The 21,269-nt window shown below is 48.2% G+C and overlaps 1 protein-coding gene across 2 annotated transcripts in view; it reads right to left on the bottom strand.

Moving 5' to 3' along the window:
• The window catches only part of Kcnk1 (potassium two pore domain channel subfamily K member 1), a 35,190-nt gene extending 19,686 nt beyond the window's left edge, over positions 1-15,504 (bottom strand). Inside the window, exons 1-2 of one of the 2 annotated variants that reach the window (XM_036187800.1) lie at positions 15,416-15,503; positions 14,891-15,298 (exon numbers count right to left, since the gene is read on the bottom strand). In XM_036187800.1, the coding sequence (XP_036043693.1) occupies positions 14,891-15,245 (355 nt within the window). In that variant the 5' untranslated portion in view covers positions 15,246-15,298; positions 15,416-15,503. Of the gene's footprint in view, positions 1-14,890 lie in introns of both variants that reach the window. The other variant, XM_036187799.1, reaches the window with a different exon arrangement.
• Positions 15,505-21,269: the final 5,765 nt, after the last annotated feature.

Consider the following 21,269-nt stretch of genomic DNA (forward strand, 5'->3'; position numbering starts at 1 on the left):
ATCATAACAGACTAGGGGTGCAATGTTTAGCCACCTCTGACTGATCAGTGAGCCTTTGGGTATTCCTGATTTGCAGCATGAGCTCAGTATCAAATTTCTACTGTTCCCTAACTGCTTAGGGGTCATCTGACCAAACAGACCACATCCCAATGTCACACACTGGAGGTCAGTCTGACCTTGACATTAACAGAGGGATATTTTAGGTTCGATGTCAGCTCTCTAGAGAGTCAAAAGTCTCAGCCAGATAGATGGTGGCTCACACTTGTAATATCAGCGCTCAGGAAATTGAGGCAGAATTGTTACCAGTTCAAGGCCAGCTTGCAATATACAGCTAAACCTTGTCTCAAAAAGTACAGCCCCTCCCCCACAGCCCCTGCAAAGCCAAACAGGTCTGCTCAATCTCACCTTGCATTTCAAACACTTCTGGTCATGAACTATGGAAAGTGTGCTTGTTGTACATGTTGGCTCAATATGATACTCATTTCTTGAGTTCATGCCTTCCAAATAAAGGAACTAGAAGGAAAATGTGCCGTTGCAAGTGTGATCCTGTGTGTGGCATTAAAAGTCCCATTTTCTGAAGAAGCTGGTGGATCACAAATGTGAAGGTCACTGATGGGGGTTTGGCACAAGGCTGCGTGAATTCCACTCCACTTTTATGGAAGTGGGGCTGGACTTGACTTGCATTTGTGACATCGGGTGTCCTGAGAAATAGTGAAACTAACAAGTCATTAGAGAAAAACCAGTTACCTCTCTCTGAGTCTAGGGAAATACCTTAACAGTGACACAATACAAAGAACTGTATTTAGGATACTCTGTTTCAGAGTGGCTCAGTCTGTAAAGGGCTTGTCACACAAGCATGAGGACCTGAGTTCAATCCCCAGCACCTACATAAAACAACAACAATGTAGGAATGGTGGCATATGTCTCCTCAGTATAGGGGAGGTGGAGACAGTAGGACCCCCGGGGCTTGTCTAGCTGAAATGTTGAACTCCGGGTCACTGAGAGACCCTGTCTCAAAAAGCAAAGTGTGGAGTATTGAAGAAGACAACCAACATCAACCTCTGACCTCCACTAGCACATGTACACATCTATGCACACACACACACACACACACACACACACACACACACACACACACACATCAATATCCTGATGATACACAACTCTCTACCCCTAAGAACAAGTATGTACTTAACCCAGACACACATAAAGAGTGCCATGTCTTTACAGACGGGAACAGCAGGGCTCGCCTGAGAGCTGAATTGTCACTGGATTTTGTTGTAGTCTTACTATGCAGTCAAGGTTTTACTAGGACAATTATGAGCATAGCAATTGGATGACTACCCACTTGGACCCACACCAACTGTGTGCAAGTACCATCTGTGACTCATCCTGGAACATATACTAGTTTACACCCTTGAGAGCTTCCCCTATCACTCCAGAGCTGGATGCATGAGAATCTGGGGCAGTGGATCTAACTTCTCACCAAGTCCTGCACAGAACAGCCAGAGTACAGGTTTTGAATAGCATGGCGGGGTGAGGGAGTTCAGAATGAGGTGGTGCATTGTTCTGTATCCCCTGCACCGTGCAGTCCCAAATGAGGTGTTCTCCTGTCTTCAGCAAACATAGAGGCTGCATCCAGCCCTTGTGCTATCAATAGTGACCTCAGAGGGGTGGCCCAGGACAAGCGCCCTCACCTATGGTTTCCTGGGGCCCACACAACTGTCACCATGCTGGCAGGAAGGAAGATATTCTAAAAATACATTGTGCACTTCCCTTTGCCTATCAGACAATTAAAACAATGGACCCCGAGAGACTGGAATTTCCCCAGGAATCTCAAGCTGACAAGAGGAAAAGGCTGAAGCCTGGTGCCAGGTAGGTGGGGAGTTTGTCGCCCCGGAAGAAATCGCGAAATCGTGCATAGTTGTGACCATCTGTCAGACCACCTAGAGGTACACCCTGGGACCCAGACAATGATGGGTTAGCAATGGGGGAGACAACACTTGACCAGATCTGCTCAACGGTGCATCCTCTGGCCCTCTACTGAAGTCTAAACCACATGTCAGGACCCTAAAGATGGACGATGGACTTGGGGGTCACTGGTCGCTAAATCTCCCTTTTTGTGTACTTTTCACTACTCCTTGTCTTTTTTTTTTTTTTTTTTTTTTTTGTTTTTTTTTTTTTTGGGTTTTTCGAGACAGGGTTTCTCTGTGTAGTTTTGCGCCTTTCCTGGAACTCCCTCTGTAATCCAGGCTGGCCTTGAACTCACAGAGATCTGCCTGCCTCTGCCTCCCGAATGCTGGGATTAAAGGTGTGCGCCACCACCGCCCGGCTCTCCTTGTCTTTAAACTGGCCTACTGAGGTCAGGTGGCCAAGCCTGGCTCATTGGAGAGCTGCCAGGGCCAAGTCTGTGACCCTAACAAATCCAGTGACGCCATGACGTTCTGTTTACATTCATTCACCCAGGACTCTCTAATGGAAGCTCTGCCCACAGTTCGGCTCCTCCATCCTGCCTCTCTGCCCTCACATCCGGGGCCTCTGAGCCCTGCCTCTTCAGAGCAAGACCCCTTGTGTAGTACTGCAGAAGCCAGGTTGGTCTGATTTAGCCTTTTCTATCCTTGGCTAGCCTGTAGGCCAGGCCACATGTCAGGTAACGGTCAAGACTCCTGCTGCCCGTGACTCAAGGACCTGCCCTTCTTTATACTCAGGGGCACCTGGGTGCTGCTGGCTGCTGTTGCTGCAGGTAGTTTTGAAATCTGAACTTGGGCAAGGCTGGCACTTTCACTTTCTGTGGACAGCCTCATGCCTGCCTCTGGACATGTGCACTGAGAAGATGTCCTTGACAAATCTGCCTTCCTTTTCAGCACCACCAGCCCAAACTCACCCACATCAGTGGGTCTAACACCATTCCCTCCTCAAGATAGTACTCAGACCACCGGCATCCACATCAAATCCTATAGAGTCCCACTCAGGTTGCCAGGAGCCTCAGATATCCTGCCTCTGCGTCCTTTTCCCTCTGCAGAGTGCCATGGGGGCTCTCTGAGCTTACATGATTGTCCCTATACTGTGAACATAATAGAAAACACTCACCTCAGGAAATAGGCCTGTATGATCTAGATGGAGCAGTGAGCTCTGGAGAGACCACTGATTAAAGATGACCCAGCACCCACCCTTACCCCAGTCCTCAGCTGGATGAGTTAATACCTCCTGTCCCTGCATTTGGCCTCTCTAGGGTCCTTCATCATGTCTGAGCACAAAGATTACCTTAAAATAAGGCATGAAGGGCTGGGGATGTGGCTCAGTCAGCAGAGTGCTTGCCTGGTGTGTGAGGAGCCCTGAGTTCCACCCTCAGCATCCTACAATCTGAGTGTGTGGCTCATACCTGTGACCCCAGCACTTGGGAGGCAGAGGCAGGAGGAGCAGGAATCCAAGGTCACTCTTGGTTGGTCCAAGGTTCAAGGCCAGCCTAGGACATCTGAATCCCTGCCTCAAAAAATACTAAATTAAACTAAATAAGAATAGTAATAAACTAAAATCAGTTTGTGACTCTCACTCTTTGTGACACAAGGCTGGACTCTTCTAGCAGTATCGACCAGACTGACTCATGATGATGTGACTTCACGGTGCCCTTCCCATGGTGAATGATGACTCTAGTCTTTGCCAGTGACACTCAGAAGGGACAGGTCAGATGACAGAAGAGACTGCAGTCACAGACTGCACCATTGTGGAACGCAGCTGACAGCCTGTGCACAGCAGGGGACAAGTCCAAACAGTGCACAGACTTGTTCTGAGTGAGGAGAGAGGAGGCATCCTCAGGCCATCCTGCCTCAGCTCCTCTCTGCTGCCACATGCTCTGGCTAGACACTTGCTTTTAGGCCTACTCTTTCTGGTTTTCCAGTCTCTTTTTGTCTTTGTAATTTTGGCTGCTAGGATCCAACTGCTTTGCCATGGCAGGAGGTGAACTGGAGCAGTGTGGGTGACAGATGGCTCATCCACACAGCACGCCCTCCCCTTCTAAGCGGGGGGAGGGGGGGGGGTACCATCCCATGCCCACCAGGAGGCCCATCTACAGTCCAGGCTACAGGCTGCTTCACTGGGCCTTTTCAGTCTGGGTGGAGGGTGGATGGCAAAAGGGCCCTTCACTCAGCTCAGGGCCTCCCGGAGCCAACTCAGCAGTGACATGTAGGCAAGCAGTTTGGGAACAGCCTCTCCTGTGTCTTTAATTAACTTAATCCACCTAGCCATGTTCTTTAAATAATTGAGTGCCTTGGTAACCGGTATTCAAACACTTGAAGAATTTTGGTTACAAGAAGGCTGGAACCTTTTAATTTTGGTTGAAGACACTTCCCTGTTGTTATTCCCAAGCTCAGGCTACACAGAAAGAGTGGGTAGGGAACAAGAAAGCAAGTCTAAGGAGTGGAAGGCAGCAGTTTTCAGAAAAGAGTCTTCCAAGCCCTGAAGGGGCAAATGCAATGGCCTCTGGAAGCGGGAGTGAGTGGGGCTCAGTGCTAGAGTGCTTGCCCAGTTTATGTGATGTGAGGTCCTGGGTTCAGTCCCCAGTGCTGCAAGAGAAAAAGAGGGCAGGGGAAATGGAAACGGGGGATGGAGGGGAAGAGAGAGACACACAGAGAGAAGGAGCTGGAGTGGGGGAGGGGGAAGAGGGGAAGGAGGAGAAAGAGAAGGGGAGAAAGAAAGAGGAAAACAAAAGACAGGAGGTACAGGAGAGAGAGGGAGAGAGAGAAAGAGAGAAGATAAGGGAGATAAAAAGAGAAAGAGGAGAGACAGAATAGAGAGAGGAGAGGGGAGGGGAAGAGAGAGTGAGACAGAGAGGGAATGCACAAGTAAGCAAGCCCTGGTTAACTTCACTGTCACTACACTAGGGTATTTTTCTGAAAGCTGGTGTTTTCCTGTCCACTAAAAATCATAAAACAGTGATCACATGTTTATCTGACAACTAGACCCTCTAAAATGCTTGACTCTATTGGGAAAAACACCTTCATATTTATATTTTTGGCTCCGAAAAGCAAGCCACCTAGATAGGCCCCATGGTACCTTTCATGTTATCCACTAAAAATTGTATTTATTTGTTAGCATTCTGTCAGCTGTGTGCACGTCATATTTTATAACATACATTTTATGAGCTATCAAACATTAAGTACCCCCTGTTGAATCTATAAAATACAAAGTTTCATTTCTTCAGCTTTTTGCATAGCTTTATACATTATTAAATTAGAAACAGAGGCAAAGTTTAGATACTCTTCATTAGCATAGCAATCAAAGTATTTAAAACTGCTTAGAAGCAGGTCCAACATGGCGGCAACTTACCCTGGAGAGTCAACACACTCCATCTGAATTCTCTCTTCTTCCTTGTTTATGTCCCCTCAATGGTAAAAGTCAAATCCATTTCTCAAAAGTCATGCCAGATAACTGGGTACCATGGCAGGCAGTCTCCCACACTTCACAGGGTAACCCTCACTGTACCCCCATCATAGCTGAATGTACCTGATGCAACCCATCCTACAAAGACCCCAAGTTCAATGGTCTATGGCTGGATGCCAGGCCTTATCCCAGTCAGTGTTACCATCATTCTCCTCTGTCCTTTTAGACTTGCTAGGGAGAATCTTTTAGAACATGTCATCTATTCCCTCAAAATCCACCAGGGCTCCCCACTACATTCAGAGCAAGCAAGGATGGTGCTGCAATCTGTCTCTCTCCTGATCCTGGAGCCTCACTTGGCCCTGCTTATAATGGCCTTTTGGCCATGCTACCAAGTGCAGGTAAACAGCTAAACATCTGGGAAGGGTATAAAGTAGGGTTGGGCTGAAAGGACAAATACCTTGTCAGAACCCACCTCTAAGAGGACCTGAGTCCTGTGTGCCATGCTCAGAAACATATAACCTCTTCCAGCTGCACTATGAACCTAACTAGAGTCACAAGAAACTTCAAGAGATTCCAACAGAACAAGAAGAATGTGCAGAGGCCGTGAAATCATCAATACAAAAGACGCATCACAATTGGAGCCGCCAACCTTGTCTCCACAGAACAACCCCACACTTTTCTTCTTTCTGAGACAGTGTCTTATGTAGCCCAGGCTGGCCCCAGACTCACCAAATTCCTTTTGCCTCTGCCTCCTGAGTGCTAGAACTATAAGCCTATGCTAGCACACTACATTTGTGCAGTGCTGAGGACTGAACCCAGGACTTTTGCATGCTAGGCTAGCACTCTACCAACTGATCCGCATCTCAGGTGTGACCCATTGGCTGCATTTAGAGAAAGTCTGAGAGTTCTTGTGTGAGTTTTTCTTTCTCTCCACTGAATTCACCAGCTGACATGTGGCTGAATCTGCAGAGCTGTGTGGGTCGTTCTTCTCATTGCTGTGGCAGAGTACGTGGCTAAAGCAGCTGAAGAAAGGGTTCACGTGGGCTCCGTGTCAGGGTGCAGACCATCATGGCGGAAAGGCATGGCAACGTGAGTGTGAGGCAGCTAGTCACAGTGCATCCCTGGTCAGGAAGCAGAGGGATACACGCTGGTGCCCAGCTCACCTTCTCCTTTTTTATTCAGTCTAGGATTCCAGCCCATGGGATGGTGCCACCCACATTTAGGGTGTGTCTTCCCATCTCAATTAACCCAGTCTAGAAACTCCATTACAGACACACCCAGAGACTTGTCTCCTAGGTGACTCCAGATGTGGCGCTGACAATCTTAACCATCAAAGGAGCATTCTGAGGGCAGGCCTTTAATTTGTAGGCCTGTAGACCAGGTAACTAGGAATCACAAACTACCCAGGGTCCAGCAGATAACAGCAAAGCAAACTGCAAAGCATGGCTAATGTCCAGCAGGAGCCAGTTGACCTCGTCAATGTAGCGAGAGTCAGTTGCACAGCAGCGCAACAACACTAGGAAATAGCAGAAAAGCTTGCCAGCCCAATTCCCCACCCCGAGAGAATCCCACAGCCCTCGCAGGAGCATATACACACAACCTGAAGCTCCCCTCACTCCAGGCCCTTCTGTAGACCTCCGGTCAGGGTCACATCCCAGCAGCAGGCTACTGACAAAGTGGCCACCAACTGCAAGGACATGGTCTTAGAATCAACAGGGAAGGTCAGAGCCTAGCTGAGTCCAGGACAGAGGAGAGGTGCAGGAGAGCAGAAGACTCCAACACTGTGTGCTCGCTGAGGGAGGCCACCTTCACCTCCTGCTGGACACAGACCATGCAAACCCTGCTTCCATGCTGCAAGAGTCTGACTCTAAGTGTTGTGTCTGTCAACTTGATAGGATCTAAAATACCCTGGGAGACAAACCTCTGAGCATGCCTGTGCGAGAGTTAGATTGGTTAACTGAGATGGAAAAATCCCTCCTGAATGTCGCAACAGCACCCCATGGGGCTGGGGTAGTGGAAGGCACCACAGTGAGAAAGCAGTTAAACACCAGCAGCCATCTCTCCATACTTCTTCACTGCAGACACCGTGTGACCAGCTGTCTCACATTCCTGCCATCAGGCCTTTCCAGATGACTGTGCCCTCAGACACTGAGTCCAGAGAAACCTGTCTTTCCTTAACTCACCCCTGTCGGATACTTTACTGCAGCAACGGGAAAAGCCACTAATGCAGTGGCCACTTATGGATGTCACTTGAAAATAAAATCTAGCAGACTGCCACTCTACCCATGCCAAGGGGAGGAGCATCTGATGTCAACTGTGAGTCTGTCCCTGAAGCCAGCCTTATGGTGGGAGGTGCCTTTTGAAATACCTTTGTTTTTTGGAATATGTCGAAAGAACCGGCTGAGGGTAACTCTTCCAGCTCTGGCCTGGATAGCGTCACCTGTGTCCTGCAGATTACAGACCCTCTCCCCAACATCACAGTCCAAGTTGCACACACTTTACAGAACACGCATTGTTCTCACTGGGTTAACAACACGGAGGAAGATTCTGTTCCTAACATGACTCGAAGTTCTGTTTATTAAAAGGAAAGGCGCAATTTCTTGAAATCCATGGCCATTTGGTTGTAACAGTATGTTCCAAGTTCTATAAATAGGTACAAGAACAGCAAGTTTTGAGATTAAGAGTAAAAAAAACCCCAAAACCCTCTGAGATATTGAGATACTGAAGATCGTATGTAGTACAAATGGGGTGGGTTTACCTATTTAAACATAAACCTTTGCTCTCCTCTACCAATGCTTTCATACTCGTGTGTGTGTGTGTGTGTGTGTGTGTGTGTGTGTGTGTGTGTGTGTGTGCACCTCTGTGCAAGTGTATGCCCATGGGGCTCAGAGGCCAGAGGAGGATGTCAGGTGTCCTGCTCTACCCTGAGACGGGTCTCTTACTGACCCTGAGGCTGGGCTGACAAATAGGGAGTACCAGAGATCTTCCTGGCTCTGCTTCCTGCAGAGCTGAGGTTGCCGATGTGGGCTGTTGATTCGAGTGCTGGAGGACTGAATTCGGGTCCCCATGCTTGCACAGCAAGACCCCACCCCCAGTTGCACACTGTTCTTAAGTAGGAGCATGCTGAAGTGTGGTTTTTGGCTCAAGGGCATCCATATCTATATTTGGCTCCGCAAGAGTGATGTCCCATTTGAGTACAGTGCACAAAGCTTACAAGAGCGAAGGTTTCGGGGTGGGGTGGGGTGGGGGGGGGGGGGGGAATCTGTTTCTGTTTTCTTTTCCCTGCCTCCCTTCCACAGTGTCAGGATTACAGGTGTGATTCCCACGCCCTGGAAACTTCCGTTTCTTCTGTTCCTGTGTCTGACCCTTCCCACCTCTCTCTCTCCTCTCTTTCTCTCTTAAAAAAAAAAAAAAAGGCAAAAGACTCTGCCTCTTTGCTAGGGCTTCCATTGCACGAGAACACAAGCTGGTGCTCTAAAACAGAAATTTACTTTCCACTTCATCACAGCCCCAAAGGCTTGATAGTCCACCATCAGGGTGCTAGCAGGTTGAGCTTTTTCTGAGGCTTCTCTGGCAGGCAGCTTGCCCCTTCCTGGCTGGATCCTCATTTTCCACTTATATCTCTTTCCAGTCCTCTATCTCTACACCCAGGCCCTGCTGGAGGTTTCCAGGTTAGGACTTGAGCACAGGAGTTTGTGGAGACACAGTGTGAGGCCTGCAACAATGCTGAGCAGCCATTGGCTGAGAAAGATTGAACTCCTCCTCATCAGGATAAAGCCAGGTTAGTCACTATAGCTGTGAGCTAGCAGAGGCATCAGCCCGTTTTTGGTCCCTCCTCTGTACTGTGAGATGGTGCTAGCAGAGTGATGAGTGTCCACAGCCCGGCGTACTCTAGAATTTCGCTTCAGTTTTGTGGGTTGTGATCTGTCTTTCCACTGCCCGTCTCCTGGGGTTTCCTGCAGTTGTGCCTCCCCACTTTAGTCCACATGGGCTCACAAAACCACACAATCCAATGGATGAAAACTGAGACCTGGGCTGGCAAGATGACTCAGCAGCTAAGAGCCCATACTGTTCTTGCAGAGGACCCAAGTTTACTTCCCAGCACCTGTGTCAAGCAGAGGGGTCACACAACCACCTAGAACTCCTGCTCCAGACAATCTAACACCCTCTTCTGGCCTCTGATGACACCTGCATTCATGTGTACATAATTATACATCAACATATACATGATCTAAAATAAATCTAAAAAAGAGAAACAGAAACCAACAGGTTCTCCAGAGGAGCCAAAGCTTACACTCTCTAGGGATTACAGCCCCACACTGGCTGATAGAGACTTCCTTATTGATTTTTTGCTTTCTTTCTTGTTCTAGATTGAATATATACTGTCCTCTGATTTGGTCTGGTTTTGTTGTGACAGGATCTGATGTAGCTGAGGCTAGCCCTGCACTCCTGATCCTGTACTTTTGAAGTGCTGGGGATGACTAGCATGTACCACAATGGTCTGTGCTCATTTTTTATAAATAACCCCAGTGTGAAGCACGGCTTTGTTGCCCTTCAGAAAGAATGGGGCTGTGTCACAGACTCTGTGACACCCTACAATAACTATTGGTTTCCCAGCAGGCTTGCTGGGGATCGGTATCTTAGAGGAAGCATCTAGTTTAACAGCCCCAGGAGATATGCAAAGCCTGGTTCCAGCTGTCTTATGGCAAGGGAGCAAAAGCAAAGGGGTACTCACACAGCTCACAGACTCTCAGGGCTCCTTCCAGAACATTCCTAACAGGTGTCTGGAACTTGCACTGTAAAGACTTAGAGAATAGCTGGTTTTGGGTGTGTGGCCCTATGGTTTCCATGACAACCATTCAACTCTTCCAGACAGCAGCCATAAGGAACACAGAAGTGACAGGTGTGGCTGAGGTCAATAGACTTCTTGCACACTATGGAAAAGAGATTGGTGTCAACTTTTATTGTGTTGGGAAAATTTAACTTTTGCTATTTTCCCTGATTGTTTGAAAAGATGAAGACCATGCTTCAGAACTCATGAAGCTGAGGGTGTAGCTATGTACCAGGTGCTAATGGTCCGTGTCTGTAGTAGATGTCTCATAAACACGCCTGAGGGTAATGATGCATTTCCCCTACTGACAACAGTTTTAAAACTGAGGATCAGGCACCACCCCTCTATTACCTGCTCCCACACCTTAAAAAAAAACCCACCAGTTCTCAGATGGTTGCTCCCCTGACTAACACAACACCCAGGTCACAACACCGCAAACAATTCTTTCTTTCTTGGACACTTCTTTTTTCTTTCTTTCTTTCTTTCTTTCTTTCTTTCTTTCTTTCTTTTTTTTTTTTTTTATGTGTGTGTGTGTGACAAAATCTCACTCTGTAGTCCAAGCTGACTATGAACTCTCAGCAATCCTTCTGCCTCAGCTTCTCTAGTACTGGGAATATGAATGTGAGCCACTGCACCTGGCTTTCCTGGCTTTAGATGAACTTTAAAGTTTTTCCTCACAAGCAGGAAAAGGCACTCATCTGCAGATAGCAGAACAGACTCTGTCAAGTGGACCACACATTGCTGAAGAAACAAAAGGTAGAGCCATCATATACACTGTGTGAATCCAAATGCTGCATTTACCAGACATCCACCATCACGCTGTGGCCACGCCTGCAGGCGTGCAAGAGAAAGCAAACCAGCAGCATGCACTGCTCTTAGGAATGCATGAATGGCAGCTAAGCCTGGTGTGCAGCCTTCCACCCCAGCTACCCTAGAGGTTGAGGTAAGTCGGTTTCAAGTTCAAGGCCTGCTTGCCTGGGCTACAGAGAGAGCCTGGGCTACAGAGAGAGCCTGAGCAGCCTAGAGAGATTCCATAAAAAAAAAAAAAATTGTGCGAAAAGATCCAGGGATGTGGCTTAGTGCTTCCTAACAAATGTGAGGCCTGCTGGGGTTTAAGACCCAGCAGTGCAACAAAACAAAACAATGACTAACAGAAGAGAGTGAGGGAAGGTGGGAGAGGGGGGCTAAGAATGAATGACATGGCTGAAAGTGATAGACATACTAGCAGAGTTATCTCTTACTCCCCGAGAACCCAAATGTTATTTCTTGTATTGAAGGTGCATGGGGCTGCAGTACAGAAGGTGCATGGGGCTGCAGTATAGAAGGTGCATGGGGCTTCAATATAGAAGGTGCATGGGGCTGCAGTACAGAAGGTTCATGGGGCTGCAGTATAGAAGGTGCATGGGGCTGCAGTATAGAAGGTGCATGGGGCTGCAGTACAGAAGGTTCATGGGGCTTCAGTATAGAAGGTTCATGGGGCTGCAGTACAGAAGGTTCATGGGGCTTCAGTATAGAAGGTTCATGGGGCTGCAGTATAGAAGGTGCATGGGGCTGCAGTACAGAAGGTGCATGGGTGCTGTGGTCTCTCTTCCTTGTGTGCCTCCCTTTCCTCGGAAAAGCCTGGCACAGGTACGCCCTTTTCTCTGTTCTCACGTGGCTGCAAATGCTGTTCTGAAGTCTCAGTTTAAACAAGGTTGATAACATTTGCGGCTGCTCCATCACATTTGTAGAAAGAGCAGGGTGGGAAGGCTATTGCTCTGTTCTCTTCAGTCTTCTCCCAGAGTAGGCCTGCTCTGAAGGGACCCTCACACAGAAGGTGGAAACGTCCAAATGCATTGCTGCCATGCCACTTAAGTGGACAAAAGTAACTGTGCATGCCTCTCTGTGTCTGGTGTCTCTGCCAAGAGCCTTGCAGTGAGGAAAAACAACCTGCTTCTTCTACCAGGCATTCAATCCTTTAAGGATAACATGGTGCCCTGTGATTACTGAAACCTTTCATCCAAGTACTAACCAGGCCCCACCCTGCTTAGCTTCAGAGAAGAGGTGCATTCAAAGTATGGCTGTAGATCAGTGAGGAATTAGGCTATCCTGAAACTTCTTCTAAATGGACTAGGAAGACGTCACCCATTTCCTTCCATCGATGAAAGTTGGTGCTGGGGGCGTGGGTGGGGTGGGAGGGGGGGCCTAGGGGCGAGCAGACACTGATAAAAGCGCTTGTTAGCCTAAGCTACAAGGATGACAGCCAGCAAGGGCATCTTTATGGGTTTTACTATTGTTCGGATTTACTAGGAAGTGAGAGACAAGGTCTCAACCACTACTTTATCTAAACAAGCCTCAAAATCCCAGTAATCCACCTGCCTCAGTTTCCCCAGTGCCAAGACTAGAAGCATATACCACCAAGCCCAGCAGAAAGACAGCTTTGTGAAGCCTATCATTTACCATGCCAGACAGGAGTTTACTGTTAAAAGCACGTGACTAATTCCTGCCTGAGAGAGGGGTAACTCTGGTGCATCGGAGCTCCTGCTTCTCTTGCAAAAAACAGTTTCTTAGCAATGAATCCTATCAGCTTTAATCTTAGCGCTCTCTGTATTTCTGCCACAAAACCATTCTGGAAACCATAAGGGCTATCAAATGTGTCTTCTGATGGCATCAGCTCAAAACCGAGAGAGGAGGGACCTTGCCTCACAGTAGTGTGCTCATGAGGAGATCTCACTGATCAGCTGGTTTTATGAACCAAGAGTCTCCCCTTTTGTCTGGCTTATCCCTAAATGCCCCTTGCTCTCATTTCTTAAATGAATCCTTGTTCCACCTCCAGAGTTCAGACTTTTTTTCCTCAGGAATGACAATGCACTCCGAATACCAATAATCACACACACACACACACACACACACACACACACACACTCACACACACATACACACACACATACACACACACTCACACACATACACACACACACACACACACACACACACATACACACACACACACAACTAGTCCAGGTGTTGTAATGCTTCCTAATCATAGGGGCCTTGTTGCACATTAAATAGTGTTGCACATTAAATAGACAATTACTTCCCAGAAGAAACAGGGTCTGATCTAGCTTTTGACATATAATTCAGGGTACACAGGACACCCCGATTATACAAGAACTTCAGCACTACCTGTAAACCCCACCCGGGAAAAGCATACTTTCTTCTGGCACTTCTTATCCTTGCCCTGTTCCCAGGCCCTGTAAAAGCAGTCCATTTTCAAACTGCTCACCCAACATTGTGAGCCAGTGTGAACTTTCTGTAATATGCATGTCTATGGAGAATGAGGGATTTACACTTTGGCACAAACAGAATTCAAAAAGACCTGACTGACTCACCTGAGGAACTGGGTGATGTTGAGATAAAACTTGGACTGTGGGCAGCAGGGGAGGAGCAGACTTTCCTTTGGAAAGTGAGCCAACAGGTTTGTCTTGTTCGGGCATCCAGTTAACACAGTTTTAAAATACCACAATACAGTCCAGCACTCTCCCTGGGTTTGTAGCGAGTGCAGTAACTCAACCCAGATTTCGGAACAATATATTTACCTGATCTGGCTGGAGAGTGTGTATTTACTCATTATTGGGTCATTAATAAAATAATTTACTGGCCACAGTCCAAAGGAGGCTGCGAAGGGCCAGCCGGAGAGGCAGCCGAGGGTGAAGGAAGGGGGCTGGAGTCACTACCCAGGTGATGTTGACTCACTTGGAAAGGTGGGGCAGAGGCATAACACACTGTTCCTGGCAAGAACTCTCAAGGCCCAGATTCCAGAGTGTCCCTGGGCACTGTGTGACCTTGTGCCTGCCAAAAGGGACCATTTCAAAGATTGGACCTCACGCCTAAGAGGGGACAGTACCGAGGTCCTTTAACAGTTCCTCTAGCAGTCCACGAACCTATCCATGTCCTCGGTGGCCTGCATGCATGGCTAGCCACCACTGACAACCTGGCCTTTCTTCCTTTAGTCTAACTGGTGCTCCCCAGGGCATGTATGTTCAGCTGGATTTCTAAGCCTCCTGTAAAAGGTGAAGCCTCAAAGTAAGTAGGGAGCCAAACACACCTGAAGTTGAAGTGATTGCTGAGTCAGGAAGCCCCACAGCGTGGGGTCCAGGTCAAGTCAAAACTCCCTTCCCCACTCCCACCATCCTCTTACTCTGAACCCCCATAGGCCTGTCTGCTCAGAGGTCACCTGCAAAAAGCACAGTGATGTCACCACTGTCCCCAAAACAGATCCAAAGAAGCTGAAATAGGTCTACAGTGGGGAAGCGGGTGTCCCCATCACAAAGGTGACCCATCCAAGTGTCATTACTAGATTCCTCAGCCTGGGGTCTCTAGGATGATGCCAGTAGGGGGACGAACACTCCTTGAACACCCTCAGTCACTCTAGCCTTGCTGCTCAGTTTCCAGGACAGGATGTCAAACACCCACCTGCCCCATCAGCTCAGGGTCCCCACAAGTAGGGGAGCAGCGAATGAGGCCCCTGCAGCAGCTAGGTCCAGGGTGTTAGAGACTACTCCAGAAGAGTTACAGCTGCAACACCCACGTAGTGCTCCGAGGTCACCTCGCTGGCTGCCACTGCGGGCCACCGCAGGATGCGCCCAGGGGAGGCCTGGGGTCGCCGGGGACAGAGCAAGGTGGCAGCAGTGGCCCTACCTGTGGTGGAGAGCACCGTGCTGGCGAAGAAGAGCGCCGAGGTGAAGTCCCAGTTCCAATTGCCGGAGGCGTTGCTGAGCACCGACACTCCATAATTGCTGGCCTCCAGCACGCGGCCCAGGAACTGCTCCAGCTGCGGCTCCGACAGGCACTCGTGCTCCTCCAGGAAGCGCCGCTTCAGCTTGCGCAGCTCCTGGCGCAGCAGGTCCTCGTAAGGCAGCTCCACGGACGAGAAGACCACCGCGCCGAACACCAGGTAGAGCAGGTAGCCCAGCACCAGGAAGCCGAAGCACCAGGCCGAGCGGTGCCGCTCCACCAGGCGCACGCACGAGCTGCCGGCCAGGGACTGCAGCATCTTCCCGGCGCCCGCGCCCCGTGCCTCCCGCCGCCGCTCCCTTTCCTGGTTCCCTGCAAATAGAAGAGGCCAGATGATGTGGCGCTGACGTGGTTGCCGGCTCAGGTAGCAGAGTCGGCAGAGAGCGCGCACCCACTTGGCGGGAGCTGTTAACTGCCCGCGCCCCCTACCTGGCTTCCTAAACCGGAAAGTGCAGTTTTGGTGGCGCTAGACTCTGGCCTGAAGCTGCCAGGCCGGGGTGTGTGTGTGTCTCTGTGTGTGTGTGTGTGTGTGTGTGTGTGTGTGTGTGTGATTTCTGAGCAACAGTGCTTGTCCACCCAGCCACCCAGCCCCTATCCCCCAGGCATTCCTCCTGATTAAAGCTGCTGTCGCCAAATTCCAAGGGTACAGATAGATACATCTGTCTTCTTCCTCCGTCTTGTTGGCTGGACAGCTGAGCCATTTGCTGCCCAGACTATTGAAAATACAGGAACCTCACTCTAAAAAGCAACTTAAACCTCTTCCGACCCTCAACCTCCACCTGTAACAGAAAGGATCTCTCTGGGGGTGAAGGAGAGGTCTAATACTTTAAAACACAGCCTCTGGATTTTAGCTTCAATGATGCCCCCAATTCCAGGCACTCCATGGCCAGGGGGCAGAAATGAAAATGTGGGCTAGTACTGATACTCTAGTACTGATGGTGGAGGAGGTTGTGAAAATGAGTACTACATTTCTGCCAAGATATGCATGTGGCTAGATACTTCCAGGGTCACAACAGGGTGTGTGTGTGTGTGACCTGACTCCGACACTTCCTACAGAAAGATAGTCCTATACATAGGACTCACCGTAACTGTATCTTATCCATATATGCCATATCATACACCATACTTACTATATTAGGGTTTATATTGCTGTGAAGAGACACCATAACCACAGCAACTCATAAAGAAGACCATTTAACTGGGGCTGGCTTACAATTGAGAGGTTTTGTACATTTTCATCGTGACGGGAGCAAGGTGGCAGGCAGGCAGATGTGCCGGAGAAGGAGCCAAGAGTTCTACATATGGATCAGCAAGCAGCAGGAAGACAGACAGACACTGGGCCTGGCTTAAGCATTTGAAACCTCAAAATGACACACTTCCTCCCACAAGGCCACGCCTCCTGCCACAAGGCCACGCCTCCTCCCACAAGGCCACGCCTCCTCCCACAAGGCCACGCCTCCTCCCACAAGGCCACGCCTCCTCCCACAAGGCCACGCCTCCTAATAGTGCCTGTGAGCCTATGAGGGCCATTCTTATTCAAACCTCCATTCTCACGTATGAAGACGTGTTCATGTCATTATGAGCACACAGAGTCAAGAATTACGGGCATTCTAAAAGCTGATTTGCAGGAGGGTAGAAGCAGGGAAGACAGCTTAGCTGGGGACACTCTTGAATCCCCAGATTTGAGGTCAGATCCTCACAACATATATAAAAAACCTCAAGTCACAAGCACTTGTAACCCAGCACTGAGGGGACAGAAACAGCGGGGTCCCTGGGGTTGCTGGTCAGCCAGCTTTGCTAGCTCAGGTTCATGGAGAGAAGTAATAAAAACACCTGACACAGATCTTGAAGCCGTGTTTGCAGGTTCTGACAGCCTTCTTATTAAAGCTGGGTCCCCTGTGTGTGAGACTGGGTGACTTGAGACCATTCCAACTGGCAGACTTTGTTAGAGGAGACACTGGGTGACCTTTAAGGATGGGTCATACAAACTGCAGCTGCTGACCTTGACCCCCTGGAACATCCCTCCAGTCAGGGAGCCTGAGCCATGGTAGGAAATCCACACATAGGTGTTCTAGGTGGCAATCTGTCCCAGTCCAACTTCCTGACCATTTCAGTGAGACAGTAGTTTATCCCCAGTCATCCAGACCCAGCATCCAGGGGACCTATTATTTGTACGTGTCCCCTGGACCAGATACATCTTCCATCTGGACTCTGCCTGAGAGGTTCTTGTTTTAAATCACTGAGTCTTGCGTTAACTTGTTACACTCTAATAAACAACCAGAGCAAGCTGCATCTGGGTTGGGCTTTAAAGCTCATTGTTAGAAGTTTTCTTTTAGATGAGCAGTGCATGTTTCTAATCCCAGTGCTGGGGAGGTGGAGACGGTCAGATCCCTGGCAGTTGCTTGCCAGTCAATCCGGTCTATTTGGTGAGAGATCCTGCCTCCAAAAACAAGGTGATGGATGCCTAATAAAAGACATCCAAGGTTGTCCTGTTTGTCCTCCACATGTATACATACACACACGGGGGGGGGGGGGGGTGTTTCTATAGACAAAGTCTCTTTTCCTTAGTTGCTCATTGTCATCGATGTGACAAATACTCCGGGGAAACATCTTTATGGAGGATCTTGTTCACATTAAGCCTGTTCTCAGGCAGTGGCCATCGGCAGCCCAGGATTGTGACCCTTGAGGACAGGAGACAGCAAAGTGATGACAGCCCCACTGAAGACAGGAGTCAGAGATTGAGATAGTTACACAGTGTGCTCATGTGGAGAACAGAGGGGGGAGGCAGGGAACTGGTCCTCTCCTTCCACCACATGGGATCTGGGGACTCAACTCGGGTCACCAGGTTTGGCCACAAGCACCTTTACCCACTGAACCATCCCACTTGTTCAAAAGGACATTTTTAAAAGATCTTTTGGATCAGTGAAGTTAAGAGATTTGGTTGTCCAAGGAAAGCTGAATAATATTCTTCGAACTGAAGAGCACTGTCGCCTGGTGCTGGGATTGACAGAAAGAAACACACAAAAAATGTTGTTGGCCAATGTGAGAGAATATATTTTCTTTCCCTTGTAATTTTCTTAGAGAGAAAATCAACAGTGTAAGAGAAAACTAGTCATACTGTGACGAGGAGCTTGTGATATGTCTAGAAGCAACTCAGATTATTACACTGGGAAGCAAGAAATGCAAATTAGAAAGTAGGAGGCGTGTTAGATAGGAATAAGAAGAGGGAGGGGTTCCTGAGGAGGTACAGAATGTTGGCTATTAAGAGTAAGTGCTCTGTGGAACAAATTTAACCTTTGCTATATAGCCCAGGCTGTCCTTGAACTCAGGATCCTTCTGCTTCCACCTCTCCAGTGCTGAAATTCTAGTCACAGGTCAACATCACTGGGGGAAAAATGGATTTAATGTAGAATCCAGTGCAGACAAACAATTACTATGATTCAATATTAGAGGTCAAATCATCCAGTAAAAACGGGGCAAGAGGCTTAAATAAATACTTCAAACAAGACTAGCTAGGACAGTGGGAGACACTTAACATAAACCCTATGAAGACATCACCCACACCCACTGGCATGATTAAATATTAACAAGAAAGTAAGGACAGGCTTAGAAGCTATGGAGACACTTGAAAAGAGATGTAAATGAATTTGGAAACACCCCAGAGGCTATGAAACAAACAACTGTGGCATTACATCATAACTGATAATGCCCGGAGAACTTCCCGGAGGGAAGGCAGTACTTTATATCACAGTTGGAGCAGTGGGTACACACGTGGAAATGTTTACAAAGTTTTCACTTAATGTAATGCCACTGCACATAAATTAGATCTTCAGGGTGGAAAAGGATTTCTGTTCCAGAAAAAAAAAAAAAAGGCACTGTTCATTGCGTTTGAAAATAAATGAGTCCCTGTACCCTACTCGAGAGATCCTTACTCATTGGCGTTCATTGCCACTCTGTTCACGGGAGCCAGGAAATGGAGTCAGTGGAGATGTCCATTGCCTGACTAATGGATAATGAGAATGAGATACATGTGCACAATGGGATTTTATACAGCTGTGAAGTAGAATGAAATGATGACATTTGAAGGTAAATGGATGGAACTAGAAAAACATTACACTAAATAAGGCAGACAAGACCCAAAAGGACAAATGCTGTCTGCTCTCCTTTACATGTGGGTTCTATCTTTAAAACTGTAGATGTGTATTGTGGGGGTGCATTTAACTTGCGGTGCTTATAGAAGGCAGCAAACTAAAAAGGGACTATCAGCAGTTTCTGGAAGAAAGACCTTAAGGGAGAGAGGACGGTAGAACACGGGGGTTTGGGTGGTATGAAGGTGGCGAGGAGAAGGGGGTTGATGGAGAGTAGAATGGGGGGCAGGGCAGAGGGCGGGGGAGGGATTACTAACGCTAAGAATATTTGAAAAATCCTTATGGAGACATATTCTGCTGTCCCCTTTAGCTGTGGAATCTTCTGTCCACTTGCAAAGCCTTTCTCTGTCTTCAAAAGGGTCATACATGCCCATTGTCTCCTTTCTTTGGTGACATCTCTGCCTGGAATGAATACTTCTCTTGTCTCTGTTCATCTTTGGTCCTATGCCTGCCTCCTCTAGGAAAGCTTCCCAAGGGACTGCCACTTCTGACCTTGAACTCTCAGAGTGTCCCATGGAAGGCCATTCGTGTGGCACTGTGCATCTTGGCTTGTCAGATAAGATTTGTCTCTTGTTCTCTTCTCCTTGGCTGAAGAGCTCTCACGAGGGTCTCTCAAAAATACTAGAAAAGAGGCGGGGACTTAGTTCAGTGGAAGAGTACTTCTCCAGCATACCCAAGACCCTGGGTTCGGTCCTCAGCACTAAAGACAAAGAAAAGACTAGAAAAGGAATGTAGGCAACATAGAATACAGTATCCATCACATTGAAACAGAAGCCAAGACACTGAAGAGCTGGTGAATTAAAAAAAGGGGGGAAGAATTGACTACAGTGATGCTTCCGGAAGTAGCAGGCCAGTTGCCTTCCAACACTGGAGTAAGGGATGAAAGGAGAGGAAGTTGTAATCACGGGATACATGGTTACTTTTCTGTCGCTATGACCAAATACATGACCATAACTGTAATTAATGAGGTCATTCCAGTTCATTTATCTGGTAACCAAGAGAGGTTTATTTCTTGAGTAATTTACAGCCAATCGGGGCTGGTTACAGGATTCAGGAGAGATGAGGTACCATCCAGTGGAGAACTCTGGCTTGGTCTCCCATCCAGCTCCAAGACCATGAAGTATCCAGAAGAGGCCATCACTTTCGCACCTTGAGTTTTAAGGGGCTCCCTTTCAGGCATGCCCCAGGGGCAGGTCATAGGCAGGTGTAGCAGTCTAGGTGCAGTGTTTCAAGGTCAAAGCTGGAACAGCTACCCACTACACAAGACACAATCAGCTCCAAGAAAGAAATAATTACTTGGTTCAGTGTTTGAGAAGTTTCAACACATGGTCCTCGCCTCCACTGATTCTGGGCCGGTGCTAAGGCAGAATGTCATGGTGTTGGGAACATACGGCAGAGATGGGTCACATCATAGCAGATGGGAGAGGAAGGGACTGGTAACCAAGTATGATCTTCAAAGGTGTGCCCCCCCACCCGGCAGTGAGTATGTTTCTCCAATTAAGCCTACCTCCTAGAGTTTCCAGAACTTTGCAAATAACAGCAGCTCCTCACTAGCCATAATCACGCTATTTTGTTCTTTGATCTTTCTTCTCCATCTTGGTTAAACAATGATAATTCCCTAAATAGTTTGAGTTTCCCTAAATAGTTTGAGTTCCGGAACTCAAGTAGCTTGTTTTTATGGATTATTCTCCTCTCTCCTCATCTACCCTAGTAATGGTGGCCACCAGAGATGTTTTTAATCTCCTGATACTCTGTAACTCTATAACTGGTTACCCCTAGCAACAACCAACTCCAGGTTGAAAACAGGAAACATCTCAACCCTCTTCCAGCTTTCCCTTTTCTTCCCTATAACCACTGCAGCCCGTAAGCCGATGGCCAGCTCTGACCCTTATACCAGAGCCCCCCTCTGCAGGTCTCTCAGAGCAGGATAAATGCCTGGACTATCCCCAAGTGGCTGGCCTCCTTGTCAGACTCCTTCTCAACATCCTTCCACTCCTGGAGAAAAGTTATTCAGTACACAAGCTGTAGGGAACATTCAAATTCAGAACATAGCTCGGGTCATTTCATGATGGAGTCCTGAGTTCTGGAGGATGGCGAGTTCTGGAGTCCAGCCTTTGCCCTGATGGAGAAAAAGG

This window comes from Onychomys torridus, chromosome 5 (assembly GCF_903995425.1).
Source record: "Onychomys torridus chromosome 5, mOncTor1.1, whole genome shotgun sequence".
NCBI lineage: Eukaryota > Metazoa > Chordata > Mammalia > Rodentia > Cricetidae > Onychomys > Onychomys torridus.